Source organism: Pogona vitticeps, chromosome 2 (assembly GCF_051106095.1).
Source record: "Pogona vitticeps strain Pit_001003342236 chromosome 2, PviZW2.1, whole genome shotgun sequence".
Lineage (NCBI taxonomy): Eukaryota > Metazoa > Chordata > Lepidosauria > Squamata > Agamidae > Pogona > Pogona vitticeps.
Window position 1 is genome coordinate 177179164 of NC_135784.1, and position 16198 is coordinate 177195361.

At 47.4% G+C, this 16198-nt stretch overlaps 1 protein-coding gene across 1 annotated transcript in view; it reads right to left on the reverse strand.

Annotated features, from left to right (window-relative positions):
• PHF8 (PHD finger protein 8) overlaps nucleotides 1–16198 on the reverse strand; it is a 29953-nt gene continuing 13755 nt past the window's right edge. Inside the window, exons 9-21 of the mRNA XM_020792952.3 lie at nucleotides 16044–16150; nucleotides 15851–15942; nucleotides 14877–14966; nucleotides 13129–13353; nucleotides 12860–12957; nucleotides 11589–11758; nucleotides 10377–10462; nucleotides 8720–8853; nucleotides 6924–7192; nucleotides 4585–4680; nucleotides 2895–3004; nucleotides 1832–2198; nucleotides 1–510 (exon numbers count right to left, since the gene is read on the reverse strand). Of these exons, the coding sequence (XP_020648611.3) occupies nucleotides 422–510; nucleotides 1832–2198; nucleotides 2895–3004; nucleotides 4585–4680; nucleotides 6924–7192; nucleotides 8720–8853; nucleotides 10377–10462; nucleotides 11589–11758; nucleotides 12860–12957; nucleotides 13129–13353; nucleotides 14877–14966; nucleotides 15851–15942; nucleotides 16044–16150 (1933 nt within the window). The 3' untranslated portion in view covers nucleotides 1–421. The remainder of the gene's footprint in view (nucleotides 511–1831; nucleotides 2199–2894; nucleotides 3005–4584; nucleotides 4681–6923; nucleotides 7193–8719; nucleotides 8854–10376; nucleotides 10463–11588; nucleotides 11759–12859; nucleotides 12958–13128; nucleotides 13354–14876; nucleotides 14967–15850; nucleotides 15943–16043; nucleotides 16151–16198) is intronic.

Consider the following 16198-nt stretch of genomic DNA (forward strand, 5'->3'; position numbering starts at 1 on the left):
TTGAAGCTGTTGAGGAGAAACAGAAGACTGACCAACATCTCTACGTGTGGCTTGGCAGAGAGAGGGGGAGAGCTCTAGGGAGGGATCAGCCCCAGAACAAAAAGGAAGTGCAATGGGTCGAGGTAGGGATGGAGAGTGAGCAGGTGTGGGGAAGACACCTCTGCCTTTGGCGCCGCCTGCCTCTCCAGGGGAAGCTAGTGTGGTTGAGTTCAACGCTTCCTGTAGCAGGGGCAGCTCAGTCCTGGCTCTGTTCCACATAAGGAAGGGAGAGGTAGCACGGGCCTCATCCGTGCCCTTGAGTCCTGGCAGCTCTCTGGGGACACTGCCAAAGCAGTGCCTTCAAATGGGTCTCTGAGCCTCACCCCTCCTCTGGTGCCCAGGGGGCAGGAGGCCTAGAGTGGACGAGGGGGGGGGACCTCCCTCAGAGCAGCAGCTTGCCGTTGCGATGGATCTTCAGGATGCGTCCAAGCCGCTGCTTGGCGGTTGCTAGTCCCTTCTTGGGGCGCTTCCCTGGAAGAATGGGGAGAAATGAGTGAGGCAGGGAGAAGACTAGTTACCATTCTGAGGTTTACCTAAGTAAGATATATCCCTTTTTCTCCTCGGAGAACAGATGCTTACTGTGTTAGGGCAAGGGAACACTGGGCCCTCCAAATGTTGTAGGAGCACAGCTCCTATAGTCTTTCGCCAGCATTGGCAATTAAGAGTTATACTGCGAGCTGGGATGGAACACTGTTCAGAGGACCACCTTTTTGACACCCCACTGCTAGATAAAGAATCAGAGAAAAGCTGTGGCCTCAGGATCAGTCAAAAGTGGAAAATCAAAATAGCACCTTTCTCCTTCTCCTTAATTAATCCAAGGATACAATCCACGGGGTGGTGGTGGGGGTGGTGGTACATGTCACTCAAATGAATGGCTATGCTCTTAAGAACCCATTTTCAATGGAGTTTGTGGAAGACTGTTTTCCAGATGTGGGCACCTGTGATGGCCAACCTGCCTGCCTCTCTTCTCCCCAAATTTCTGCCTGAGGGGCGGTAGCTCTCCTTCCCTCATGGAACGGGCAACCTGCTAATTCAGGAAAACATTATTGTAGTTTCCTGTGTGGAGCCATGAACTCCACTACAGTGGAGCTAGCAGCCAGGTGGCTTGTTTAGACAACAGGATATTCCTGGATCAAGGCAGGATGAGTCAACATCCTCCTGGTGGTGCCAGGATCCGTGACTCAACTTGCTCTGACCATTGCTTTGTTCAATATATTACTACTAGTAGAGTCCAGAGAATGAATACTTCAGAGAGTTCAAAAAGCTTCACATATGTTACTTTGCAATCTTTACAAAAGCAGGGTGAAAAGCAGGTGAGTATTCTCCCGTGAGGGCAAGTGAGGTGCCCAGAAATAGGATTCACATCGGGGACCGTGGCTCACATGGGTCACTCGGTAAGCTATTGTGCTACTTTACACTTGCTCAACTTGTATTTATCCCAAGGCAAATGGTGTTATTTGTATCGGGGGGGGGGAGGGGGGCAGACCAAGCAATTCTCTACGAATCTCAATCCTTCACCTCCTCTAGGCCACTGGTTCTTAACCTTGGGTTACTCAGGAGTTTTGGACTGCAACTCCCAGAAGCCTTCACCACCAACTGTGCTGGCTGGGGTTTCTGGGAGTTGCAGTTCAAAAGCATCCGAGTAACAAAGGTTAAGAACCACTGCTCTAGGCCCACAGGGTCTTAGGGCAGGGCTGAGAGACACACACACCCCGCTCCTCCTCCTCCTCCTTTCCCATTTGGTCTGCTCTTCAGCTGCTCTACTAGCGAAAGGCCAAGAAAGGCAGATTACCCTGTGCTGCTTGAGGGCCCGGTGAGCCAGCCGAGGGGCGCCGCTGGGACAAGAAGACACCTGGTGCCATGGGCGTGGACCCACGATTCACTTGGGCCATTCCAAAGACGCTGGGCCGGGCGGTGTACTCATGATCCACCAAGCTGCCGGCAAACTGCTCCTGCTTGGGTTCTGGTGTTGGAGAGGTCGGCACAGGGACCCCCAGGCTCGCCTCTGGATCCTGTTGTGGGGTTGGCAAGTCCGGCTCCACTTCTGCTTCTACTGATTCTGGCTCCGGCTCCGGCTCCGGCTCCAGCTCTGGGCTGGGCGGCTTCGGAGACAGTGGCTTCCTTTTTACAAGCTTCCGCCGCTGCGACTTCTGATGCTCCTTAAGACAAAGCACAGACTCTCTTATCCAAAGCTGAAAGGCAAGCATTGCTAATTTTTCACAGGGCAAGGGAAGTGCCACTTGATGGGACAAGAGTTTCCAGAGGCCTGTTGTGGCCTATTCTGATCTCAGTCACTAAAGTTGTTCATAGAGTTGGAGATAATAACTGACTAAACTGTATGTGTTTTGGTCATTACTGTGACATGCTGAGAGAATGTGGATATCAGCCCTACGAACAAGGCGAAAACTGATACTAAATAAATGCATCACGCAGGCCTTGCAAAGATACAGCATAAATGGGAGAAAAAGCTCTCTGCAAAACTCTAATCTGTTCCTGTCCGGTTCCCCATGGACTGCCCCCCATCAAGAAGGGAGTCTTGCCAGTTACTGATGGGTAAAGTCCACTGACATCATGGAGGACTTCAGGGGGAACCCCATCCAAACAACTCCCAACTATGGGAACAGATTGCTGAGAGGGAGACAGTAGTGAAACTTTGCACAGCTCTTCTTACATTTTTCTACAGATGAATTAGTTCCAACATAGCTACAAATGCCTAGTGCATGCATAAAGATAACAGTGACCTCAAGATATCCCGAAACTCTTGCGTTTATGGAACAGAAGGCAAGCCTTGAGTTTCCAGGATGGTGCCGTCTGTTTCCACCAGTTGCACCCGGCCAGCAAGTCCTGACCGTTACCTGCTGAGCCAGTTTAGCTGCTGCAGCTGCCAGGCCAGTCTCGACAGAGGCCACTCGGGTCCCTTCACGTACAGGGCGGTCTTGCTTGGGCAGCGATGGAGTCACCCGGGCTGTGAGGAAGGAAAATAGGGCATTCACAGGAGGCTCCTTGCTTGTTCTCAAGGGCACCTGTGACGTCACCAGGAGGGAGTAAGACACGCCCTCCTCTACCCCTTCCCAACACACGGCTGTAACTTCTAGAGTGGATCCGAGAGAGGAAAGAAAAATAACCCCATGAGAGGCCAACAGTCTCTTATACAAGAGGTTGTCAACCCCAGTCCGCAGCCCAGTGCCAGTTCGTGAGCTGGACCAGGTTGCGAAGACAGACCTCCCGCCCCCCTGCATGCACTCCCCTCCCCACAGCTGCTTTGCGCACGTGCATGTGCCAGCACCGGCATAAACACTCCCCCGCCCCTTCACACATGGGCTCGAGTGCCTGTGCACCTGTGCGAAGGGGCGGGTGGGCGTGCAGATGCCCGTGCATGCACAAAGGAGTGGGGGAGCGCTCACACCAGCCCTGGCGGGCGCTCGCTCACCACTTCATGCATGCACCCGAGAGCACTCGCGCACCCGCACACACCTGCGCCCCTCCGCCTTCCCCGGAGGCTCAGCCGGTCTGCGGTCCTAAAAAGGTTGGGGACCGCTGTCTTATATGGCTTGGTATTACACACGCATATGTGCGCAACACATGCTTCACAATGTTCACACAAGGTGTTTAACAATCTCCTCTCCACATACCTAAGAATTTTCATTTCTGTAACTGAGCTCAGTAGTGGAAAAAAAAGTTATATGCCCTGAGAAGACACAAACAGTGACCAGGGCAGCCCATGTCACAGACCCCAAAGTAGGCATACACACCAGCCCTTGTAATAAATACAAATCTCTCTCTCTCTCTAGGGATGAAAAGTACCAAACTATGCAAGGGAGGGGAAGAGAAGGGAAGCCAACACTCACTGTGACTGAAGGGCATCCTTCACACAAATACATTTTGGAGCCAACTTGGAGGTATGGAAAAGAAAACACCACTCTCTCAAAACTGGCAGGACCAGGTTTGCTAGGCTGCTTCTTACATCAACAGAATTCCTTTGCCTCATTTTCTTTTTAATTTGTTTTCTTTCCTTCTTACTAGCATTTCTGCGTAAGCATCACCGCCAGAAAGATGCCCCCACCATCAGCCACTTTAATGGATCCAAGCAATCCAAAGGCAGGTCCCACTGAAAGCAGAAATCCTGCCTCGCAGCATCCTTAATGCTGCAAAGCTGTGAAATGATTTGTATGGACGCTTGTTTTATCACAGAAAAAAACACGGTCTGACCCTAGCGTCCCCATTGCATGCGCAAAGCTGGAGCCTGTATTCTGACCGTTATGCATTATTAAGTGATTTGCGTATTTGTATCAAATTGGGCTAGCTTATTCTACTGTTTATGGTCACCGGAAAGCTCCAAGACCACCACAGGGCACTAAAAGCCTGCCCCGAACCACTGGGCATTCTTTGGACATCTGAGGTCTCAGTGGGCACCTCATTCACAACGCTTACAACCATATCTTTGCAGTCACAAGGGCCAGACATGGACTTTGAGAATGAAGCATGCCCAGGGAACTGACGGAATCCCATCCAAGGTCCCGTCTGAATGACCAGTGAATTTTTTACCCTTGGGACTCCATGGGGCATCATCTGTGCTTTTCTTCTTCTTTGGTAGTGACTTCAGGGCTGGGTCATCCTCATCTGATTCCAAGGAAGGGTAAACTACAAAGAGAGGAATCGCAATGGAGCTGAATTCTATTATCACTAGCCTCCAGCTCACACTTTTACAGTCAGACTGAAGAACACCATTTTTAAATAAATAAATGCCACAATTTATGAGGCATGCACCAAACTGAAACACTAATGAAAGGAGTTCCAAATGTCCAGAATTCATAGGGATGAAGAACAGGGAGGCGTCTCTAATCCAGTGTCTCCAGCACCAAAAGGGTAGCTATGAATATTATTCTGCCCTTCACTACCAGTTCAAACTTTCAGATCACAAAAATGTACCACTGTGGGGAACCTAAGATGATTCATACAAATGCATCAAGCCATGGTAGAAGCAAAGGCAAGAACACAAAACTGACTTTACAGAAAGCTCTTCAAAATGGTATATGGCTAGCACCTCTTGCAGCTCTTCTAAGAGGATTTCAGAAAGGTATCCCTCCTCCCTGGCTTGTAATGGAAATGTTCTAACGGAATCTACCGCTAACAGATATTTTAGACCTGAATTCAGTGGAATTGTCTTTATTGATAACTGTGCCTATCAAAAGTAATTTTATTATGCTTTGTGTATTTGTTCCGCAAGCCCTTTTAGAGAGATTACAGTAGGTTCTTGAAAAGTGGTTAAGAAACAGATTATACTGAAATAATAATGGAATATAAAAGAAAACTGAAGGTACTAAGCATTCCCGCAGCTTCTTGATCCCAAAAAATGCATCTTGTTTGGGATCAAGAGTACTATGATAAATCTATCCACTACTAAGTTCATTTCAAAGGACAGTTTTACTGAATATGATGGCAACCATTTCTTCTGTCTAGCTATGGTGTCCTTTATACCTGAGGAAAAAAAGAGAAGTTATGTGCGAAGAACTAACTGAAAGGGTGTTAATGAAACTCTCCCTGATTTTCAAAGGGCCCAAGGTGGGGCATTTGGAAAAACACCATTATATATATATATGAACAATATATTTATGAACACCAATATATATATGAACAAAAGTTGTCTTGCTACAGTCATAAACACCCCAGATTTTTCAGCTAGAATAAAGTATTATTAATTAAGAGACAAACATGAATACAGTACAGCAAATATTCATATTTGGTAACTATAATTTTAGAAAACCATATTTTTGCATGAATTATGGACTGCCTGGATTTTTTGATAGAAGGAGAAAAAATGGTTAGGCCTTATGGAGGGAGGAATGAAAGGCTATACTGATTTCATAGCAAGGCAAATCGGAAAAGACAGAATAATGAGAACAAGCACCAAATCTGGCAAAGTAGCCCACTTTCACAAAGCCTGGCAAGCTTTTCTCTCCGTCACTATGAAAGAGAGGTATTAAACAAGGTTCTGCAAACTCCATGCCAGATCCTGCTTTTTGTGTAAAAATGATCTTGAAAAGGAAGTTACTGTGGAATCCCTTTTTGCCTGCTCTGTAGTACCCCCCCCCCATCTCCGCTTGCCTCTACGTTTTTGTTGCCAACAGCTCTCACTCCCACGGCTACATGGGCTTTGTTCTTCCCTGCAGTACAGAAAAGACAAAACCCATCGGCACAAAAATCACTACCATTTCCCTACCGAGGCAACTCAGAACAGCAGCTGCTCTTAGGGCAGAGGTGCCACAGGTCGGGAGGCTGCTGTGGCACTTGTCTGGGGCACATGTCATTTCTTCAGGCAACTGGCAAGTGACTGGTGGTAAACAAGGTCATCTGGAAGCTCACGACCCTGGACAGATCTCCTGCTCAAGCACCCCTGGTCCCTGCCTGGAAGGGAATCTGGCCTCGGAACCCCACAGAAGCTGGGCTCTGAGCAATCTGGAGGCTGCAGATTGGATGCCACTTTGGCCACGCTTACAGCAGACCCACTGGAGTCAATGGGTTTCAGTTTGTTCATGGCTAACCTACTGCCCACTGATTCCAACTCGAAGCAAGACCAAGTCAGGGTCCACCCCTAATGGTGCAACCGTGCCTGTGTCTACCCAAAAGCATCTCTTACTGAGATGTCAATGGGGCTTGCTCTCAAGAAAGTGCATACAGAACTGCACTAAGTAAGGTATTAAGTCTCATTTTTATGTAAAATACTTGGACCCATATTTCATAGGCTGTGGCATGGATACACACTGATATAGCTTTGTGGCTTCCTTTCAGATCCCTCACCAAGCAGACGGAGGAGAACCCTGCTTCCTTCCCCTGCATTTTCTTCCTGCACAGAGATCCCTCTCTTTCCTTGTCCCACTCCTTACTGTATTCAGCGTCCTTGAAGCAAGCTCCCAGGCTCTCCTGCTCATCCATGCTGGCCTCTTCTTCGCTGTCAGTGCTGTGATGGGCCGGACGCTTGAGGGCCCTCTTCCCTGAGCGCTTAGTGCCAGAAGCCCCCGCTGAGCTGCGTTCATGTCCAGCGGCCAGCCAGGCCTGCAAGCCTGCACCTGGCGAGGACGAGGAAGACTGGAGGTTGGCCATGCATAGCATGCCCTGGATCGCTTCCTGAGTACTGGGAGAGGCAGGTGCATCGCTGGGGGACAACACATAAGATGTGCACTTAGTGTACAACCACAACAGCCAACATGCCATGGATTTCCTCGCCCCTCTACCTTTGTACCACAGCTCATGTCCTCTGGATAGGCTTAAGCACACGCCCTGCTGAGATGACAGGATTGGAATTTGAAGCTGAAGTCTATGACTTCCAATGCGGAAGCAAAATATGACAATTCCTCTTGTCATGTGTTAAAAAAATCACAGAGAGACAGAGAGAACCAAATGTGTGTGTCATTATCTGTCACTGCGTGTATTTTATATATGAACATGAAAAACCAAAATATATTATGTAAAATATTTTACATAATTTATTTTCGTTTTTCATGTTACGGGGAAGAGAAAAATCACAGCGAGATATGAAGGGCCATCCCTGAAAAGGACACCCAGCCCCATCCAGGGCTTGTTAGATTTTAGGAGGCAAAATAAAGGGGAAGCTTTCTGTACTATCTTTGCTCTAAGAGAACCAAGTTCAGGGGAGGGGAGGGGAAGTGATAAATCAAGGTGGACACCAGTGCTAGAGATGCTTTCCAAATGAAAATGATCCATATGCACTACAAAGACAGGAATGGCAAATGGGTGAAGGACCTCCCTCCCCGATGCCCCTGCCTGCACACAGCAGTTTCACACGAAAGTGGCGCTCTTACATCCGGCTCCTCCCCTGCGTGCCAGTGCCAGTTCTAGACATAAATATAATTTGCAATTCAAAATAAAGCAAAAGTGCTTTCATAATCTTTGACGATATTCCTCGACACCAAAAGGATGAATACCAGCTGTTTACCCACTGAATCCACTGTAACAGTGGATCTGAAATTAAATCTGTCCAGGCCTTCCCATCTATGTTACCATACTGGTTCTTAATAGCCTGATGTAACACATACAACCTCTTTGATCCTTCAGAAAATTCTAAAAGAAACTAAAACACAACTCCATACTTTACTGACAGGATTGTGGGTGGGGTTTTTTTTTGTTCAGCTTTGGTACTCTGCCTATCATTCTCTCGTCTTTCTACATTTCTTGCTTTCAATTTTAGCCATTTCTCCTTTATGTTTTCTGATTCTACCCTAAATTAGTTGTCCAAGACGCATTTCTCCTTCTCTTGACATGTTTTCTTCCTGTTAAACTTTTTCAGTAGACCCAGCTCTCCACTCCAACAAACCCACCCTAAGAAAATGCTGGGATGCACGTAGGCACCTACATGCACATGAGTGGAATGCTGACTCTTTGACGGAAGTAGCCTAAAGAGGGAGCCTGCCCTCTCAACATGGAAGTTGGAGGGAAGATCATTTGCTTCTTCCTCTATCGCATCTCAAACACAGGGAGTCTGGTTTACTGAGGCGAGAAAACAGAGGTCCGAAAAGTTCTGCAGCCCGTTCTATGTATGCACAGACCCCACCACCACCACCACCACTGAAGCTGCACCGATGCCATGATGCAACTGCAAAAGGTTTTAAGGACCCCAGAATGGAGGATTTCCTGCAAGAGCCTAGTGGCGGCTGGTTCTTACCTGAGCTCATCATAGTCTGCGCCGCCCACCTGCCGGCTGGCTTTCAGGAGGTCTAGGATGCCCCCAGCGCTACTGCTGCCTTCCAACTGGTCGTCGCCAGAGGCATCCTCCTCCTCCTCCGTGGTATAGTCCTCCTGGGAATGAAACGAGTTCAGAGCAGCCTGGTTAGCAATTCGGTTTTAAAAGGAGGCAGAGCCTTCTAGCAATCAAATGCTTCTTTTTCCTCTTTTTAGACATGTCTCCCAATGAGACTCAACTCTGGAAGAAGAGGCAGGAAGACTGGTTTGGGCCACCTGCTCGCCCTTTGCATGAGCCTACGCAAAGGGCACCCTCACCTTTTCTTTCTTGGTCTGGCACAGACACAGAGGCAGTCCCTGCTAGGCACCTGAGCCTCCCCTGAGGCAGGGTATCAGCTTGGGCACTGAAGCACAAAACCGTTGCTGTTCGCTCAAGTGCACAGGGAGTTAAACAAGTTGTTTGTCTGTGGTACACAAAAGGAAGTGGCTGATCTATCTAATGAGGGGGAGGGATGGAACTCCCTCTGGGAGTCTGACATCATTGTGAGGGGGGTTAATCGGGAGCTCTGAAAGGTAAAATTCTGCTCGTTGGCAGCTGCTGGTCACCTAATCCATATCACAGCAGTAACACGATCCCTCACAGGAGGTGTCTGAACCTCAACTACAATGCAGACTCTGCCAGGCCCGTGAGGAAGGCAAGGTGGCCATGTTTCAGACCACACATAATTACTATCTATTATTATTTTGCAACTTGTATTTTTTTAAAAAGGAGACTACACAGAAATGTTCTAAAATACACTGAGTTTAATTTACTCTCAAATGGGCTTAGTTTCATTTGGTTGAGCCACTGACACACTGCCTGCACAGCAGGTCAGGAAAAGAACAAAAAGCAAATTTCAAAGATACATGGTGAAGGACAACATATTTAAGAGTAAATCTTTGAATATTTTTGCAGATTGCTGCTCCCATCCTGCCCTCACCACTCTCCTCCACTTGATAACTTCCTTTCTCACTCAACAGTTCACATTTGTAGAAAAAGACCTGCCAGATTTCCACATGACCTCCACATGTGCCCTTTACTTGGAAAAGGATCAAAACCAGAACTGCTAAGATCATAATGCAATTACAGGAATCATTGGTATGGCCATGCTTTGTCGTTGATTGTAATCAATATACATATGTTAAAAATTCTGACACATTCTTTTCAGAAAGAATGCGGTACAGCAGGAAAAGGGCCAAAAGGGTGGGCATGCAAGATGATCAAAGGGCTGAAGAGGGTGGCCACACAAATCTGTTATATACACTCTGTCTTAGTTTAGATGGTCAGAATCCTTCTTCTTACACATACTGTATATCAAATAGTGTACATCTCAGAACCAAATTGCCACTAGTTGCAGAGTCACTGCTTCTGCTGCTCAAGTTACATCAAGTCCCCTGACTGGTGTGCAACAAGGAGTACAAGACTCCTTAACTAGTGGCAATTTGCCATTGAGACCATTGTCATTTGATTTATACTGGCCTACATAAGTTAGCAGGATTTTGGACATGAAATTATAATAACTAGGTGACCGATGCAAAAACGCGGAAAGGTGAGTTCTGAGGAGATATGTCTGACAAGAGAAGGCCTGCAGTTCACTTACCTCAATGTCAAACTCCACTTCCCCTGGCTCTCGCACTCGGTTTGGGTCAGAACAAGGTTTGGCGCGTGGTAGTTTCCGGGGAAATTCTGGAACCAGAAGAGAAGTAATGTTTCTGTACATACACAAATTATCAGGAAATAAGAAACTGGCTGATGGTTGAAGTGTCCCTGGTGCTATAGGACTGTGGAGATGGCAGACCATTACAGAGCTCCACAGTGACTCCAGCTACTGCAATCCTGTGCACCCTTACTTGAGGATCAGCCTCCTAACCACAGGGAATCTTATTTCTGAGTACACATGCACACAAATGGATTTTTAGTTTGAAACCTCCCTAACTAGAGATCAAGAGCAGCTCTGGGGGAAAATGTGACTACAGCTGCTTCTGTTGTTAGACCTATTTGCTGGAAATCACAGAAGAACCAGGATTTTGGTGAGAAGGAGCAAAACATGTAGCCTTTTCAAGCAGATGCCTATGAGACAGAAAAGGAGGACAGAGCCTGGTAAATAGCGACTGAATATAGAAGGGTTCTTTAATACAGATAGCAATAAAAGGCAAATATGTATTTCGGGATGTGTCTGGATATCTTGCTGAAGAAGTCCTGAGAAATAATGGGGCATGGGGCAGATAATTCTGCTTCCTAAAAATGATTTTTGGAATATTTTTCTTTTTAATTGCTAAATACACTTTTTGAATCCTTATGTTGATGGACAACGATAACAATTTATTTTTAAAGTGTCTCATTCTTATGCTTATCAAGATACACTTGGACACCTGCAAGCAATGCTAGCTGAATCCCGTAAAGGGAATGGGCTTTCAGTTTCTTGTGTGCGCTTTCTTGCACTGCAGAAACACAAATGTAAAGAAGAAGAAATAAGGCAAGTTCATTTAATTTCCAGATTACAGATGACCTCACAAGTGCTGCTCCTCCCCCTCCCTGCTGGCCCTCAATTGCGGCATACACTCTCTCTGACAGAGCCATTTCCAGGCTGTCACAAATCTAAGCTTTGAGAAGGAAGGAGGGGGATGCTAATGATACAGAGAAGGACACCATTCCTAGTCCAAGAAAGAGGAGAGATCAGAAAGAAGATGCAGAGGCAGGAGGGGAAGTGGTGAGGGTTATGGTTTGCCCAAACTCAGGATAGAGATGGGCCAGTCAGGCACAGACACTGCCTGGGGAGATTTGGTCCCAAAGGTGGAATGAGGCCACATACTGGAGAGTCTCTTCCGCAGCACGAGGTTCCTCTTTTCCCTGCGCGGGTTCTCGTCTATCTGTAGGTCCTCCTCAGAGTCAATATCGAGGGCCTCAGCATCTGATGGGCTCGGTGGGATTTGTGCACGTGCGCCTTTCCTGCTCCGGGTGCGTTCTGAGGCCTTGATTTTCCTGACAAAGGAAACAACAACATGGTGATTTCTCAGTCTAAGCAATCTCACTGTAAGGGGAAAAACTGGATGGGGCATTTAGAGAGGGGTGAGAACCAAAGACCCTGGGGCAAGAGGTGAAAATAGAACAGCATAAAATAGAATAAAATATCTTCTTTTATACAGATGGAGCCAGAACAGTGTAAAACTTGACCATAGGGAAGCACACAGTTCTGTCACCATGCATTTTCCTACTCAGCAACTAATGTACAGTGGTGCCCCACATGACAATAATCCGTTCCATAGAAATTGCTGTTTAGCGAAATCATTGTCATGCAAAAACCATTTCCCCATTGGAATGTATTGAAACCCGGTTAATGTGTTCCAATGGGGAAAATACATCGTCGTCCTGCGAAGATCACCCATAGGGAAGCCATTTTGCGAGCACTGATCAGCTGTTAAAATGGCTGTCCTGCGAAGCATGGGTCCTGAAAACACAGGGAAGCCATTTTGCGAAGGCACTGATCAGCTGTAGAAATCGTCGTCTTGCGAAAAAATGGTCCGCGAAGCATGGACCAAATCATCATCCAGCAAAAATCGCCCATTGGAACCACTGTTTTGAGAATCACTATAGCGATCACAAAGCCTCATCGTCATGCGGATTCATCATTTTACAAGGTACCACTGTATAAGTGTGGTTTGTATTTTGAAGCAGGCAAAGGCTGAGGGACCATGTTGACTCTTGAACCCACCTTACTCCTTACCAATCACGGACAAAAGTTCTTCATTCCAGCATTTCTTGCTCTTTGCTCCCATATGCCTGTGCAGAAACCTCCTATGGTCATTGTTCACAAGTGGTAAAAATGGAATGCCAGAGGCCCCTGTTTGCAGCTCAGCGTCATAGACAGAGAGGGTGTATTCCTGGGATGCCAGTTTTTACAACTTAGACTACAGTGGAGCCTGAGTTTCCAATTGTGTATCACTGGTGTAGTTAGTTACATGAACCCAAGACAGCTACAGAGATGGCCAGCCAGAACTGATGGAACATCGCAGCTGGGCTTGCCCACACTTCCAGCCTTTCCTCTCACCCTTACCTGCACAAGCTATCCAGACAGAAGCATACCTCGTGCCCCGGCCATTGGCCACCACCAGGGTCAGCTCTTCCTCTGTCAGGTCAGGTTCCCCATCTGTATCTTCTAGGCTAGAACTGGGCAAGTCAAACTGGAAAGGAAAACAACCCCACATTTGGCATTTGTAATCGTAAGGGGCTATGACCCTCCATCCCAAAGTAACCACACTTAAGGCAGCAAGAAAGCTCAACCTACAGGTGGGGCATCCTGCTCAGAACGTGTGCAGCAGAGTTTGACCCATGTCACCACAATGGCAGCTCACCTCCTCCTGACCAGGACTCTCCAGGCTTTTCAGGGCCTGCCGCTTGTATTTCCGCAGCAGCTCCAGCTCCACGGCTTTGACGGAGGCGGCATCTTTTCGGCTGCCTTTCCGGCCACCATGTTCCTTGGGACTCTGGTCTCCCTTTTTGGCAGCTGCACCTGGCTGGGCACCTCTCTGCAGGCCAAATGGACTGCCCGTCTTCCCAATGTTCTGCTGGAATATATCCTGGAAAAGCATGAGTGCCAATTCCCTAAGGAAGCATGGTTCATTCCCCCCCCCCCCGTCCCAGCCCCCAACAGAACATAATCACGCAAGCCAGAACTGAGACTGTGGGGCCTACAGACGCTGCTGTTGGAGTGCAGCTCACATCAAGCTTAGCCAGCATAGCTAAGGGTGAGGGATGATGGGGTCCTCAATCCATCATCTGGAAGACCAGGCACACACCAACTCAACACTGTCAGCCTGGTGGGTGGGTTGCTCACACAAATCACAACATAAAATAAAAGGCAGATAAGTATTGGCCACAGAGGGAGACCCCTGTGCCCTTTCATTAGGAATGCCAGGCATTGAACTTCCCACTTTGTGGCTACAAAACATTATGGCTCTCCCTCTAAACCATGAATATTAAACCCAAAGGAATTATACTGTAGATTAGCCTATCAGCAGATGTCGCTTACTCACTTCGATGGCACTCTTTGCTGACTCTGGAAACCAAGAAAGAGACCAAAGAGGAGGCTCCACAAGAACAGCAATATTCCTGCTGAAGCAAATTACCCAAAAGCTGTCTGGTGTCCCCCAGGACAGAGAGGCCAAGTCTGCAAGCCCTCTGTGTATGGGTTTGGGATGCCAGGGCATTTCTTCTGTGGTGTGGTATAAACAGCCAGGCTACCGTCTCTGCCATGACTGCTCTGAGCACACCTGGGACTAGAAACAGCAACCCCTGGAATTACTGAACAAGTGACTCTACTCCAGAAGCCGCTGTTCCCTGAAAATCATCACATGAAATCTGAAGTGAGAACTTCTTAGCATAGGTACCTTCCAGGCCATAATGCTTCACTCAACTGTGAACTGTAGAAAGTGCCATTTGGGAATGAGCTGGGAGAAACCCTCCAGCCTACTGTGTTAATGGGCTGACTAGGGGCCACCCCTGAGGCTTTACCCATTCACAGGTGGATGTGCCCACTTGCTATTCTGAGGGACAAGCTGTGACAAACACATCCACTTGCAAAAGCCCTACTCATCAGCACTCACCCCTGCTGTGCAATTTGGATGTTTGTAAAACGATCTACAAGCAAATCTACCTGGTAGGAGGCACACCCCTTTTAAGCAGGAAAGTTGCAGGGGCCAATATCCTTTGGATGCCACCCAGATGTTCATCACAGGGAACACTGGAAGAGGAGAGCTAGGAGCTCTCAAAGGACACTTAACACATCTGCAACAAATCCTAACATGGAGCTTTTTAGCTGTCTGGTACTAGCTGCAGACAGTACCACAAGGTCCCAGAATGATCTGCTACCATCCTTGCACTAAAGGATGGATCGGCAATCATTCTTTCAACCTGGGGAGGCTCCCTGCAACAGATATAGGGAACCTACTGCTGCTCTTTACCATTTCTGAAAGTCTGTCTCCTGCATAGGCTGAGGTAGGAGGTTACTACAGGGTGGGAAGGGATAGTATTGCCTCACTGATACCCCAACCCTATCATCTCAGGCTACTGTTCATATGATCTGTAGGAAAACAGTACTTACTTCCACCAGTCTGATCTCCTTGGCCAGATCTTTGATGAGCTGTGCTGGGCGAACAGTTCCAGGAATTTCTTCCTCATGCTCTGTCAAGGCCTGGAAAAAAAAAGATCTGGTTGCTAAAAGATTCACCCCTTTGAGTTAGACTCAAGGTTGGTGATGAACGCAAATATCTCTACAGGAAAGATGGAGAACCTGTGGCCTTTCAGATGTTTTGGACTTCAGTTCCCAGCAACCCCAGCCAAGATGGCAAGGCACTGTGGAATCTGTCGATCAAACAGCTGGAAAGCCAAAAGTCTTGCTTGAAAACAATAATACCCTCCCTGTGCATGAAGCCTACCTCTCATGTACTTCGTCTGTGATCTGAGCACTTCGTCTGTGATCTGGCAATCAGGGACGGATATGTAATATGTCAGAGGCAGGGAATGCATGGCCCTACCACTGTTGCTATGAATACAATCCCATCAGGAAATATCTTTATTAGGACCAAATAAGATTCTAAAAGACTGTAAGCTTTGAGTTCACCAGAATTCTTTCATCAGCAGGATATAGAAGTAGAAAATGTTGCAGCCATGAACATAAAGAGATCTCACAGTTCCCCTGTGTTTTCTGACATGGGAACCAACCTCCCTGATCTTTCTCTATAGCTTCTCTTGCCTTCCACATGCCTGGAACTCAGGACTACTTCTCAATGTGATGATCAAGCTGTATCCAAACTATGCCAATTCAGACTGCAGCTGGCACTCACATATATGGAAAAACATCTATTCTGAAAAAACATTTCCCAACTTGTAGAAAGCTTACGTGCTGATGAAAGGCTCAAACCTCCTTCTCAATAAGCAACTTTTCTATCTTTGGGAAGCTTTCAATTTCTTTTAACTGCTGGCAAGAACAGGTAAGAACAGAATACACAAAGGTCTTAGCCAGTACCCCAACCCATCTCATCTCACATGAAAGAAACCCTTCTCTCTCCCCTTTACCTCCTTCTTAGTCCACGAGCGGAAAGCCGTGTTCAGAGCTTTGGCCCCATGAACCAAATAAGCTGCTGGGTGCCTGCGATTCTCTCGAAGACCTGTCAGGGAAGACAGAAATCATCAAAAGCAGCCTGTCTCAGGCCCAATAAGAGGCGGCCCTGGAAAGTGTGCACAGATATGCATCAAGCTCAAAACCCACCTCGGAAGATATCCAGGAGGTGCTTGCCAACATACCAGCAGATGGTTTCGAAGTTGGGAAATTTGAACAGATCGGCCGTGCTGAGGCGTTTTTCAATCTCATAGGCCCTAGAAAGGAGAGAAAGAAGAGTCTGGTGAAGCTTGTCTGATAAAAAC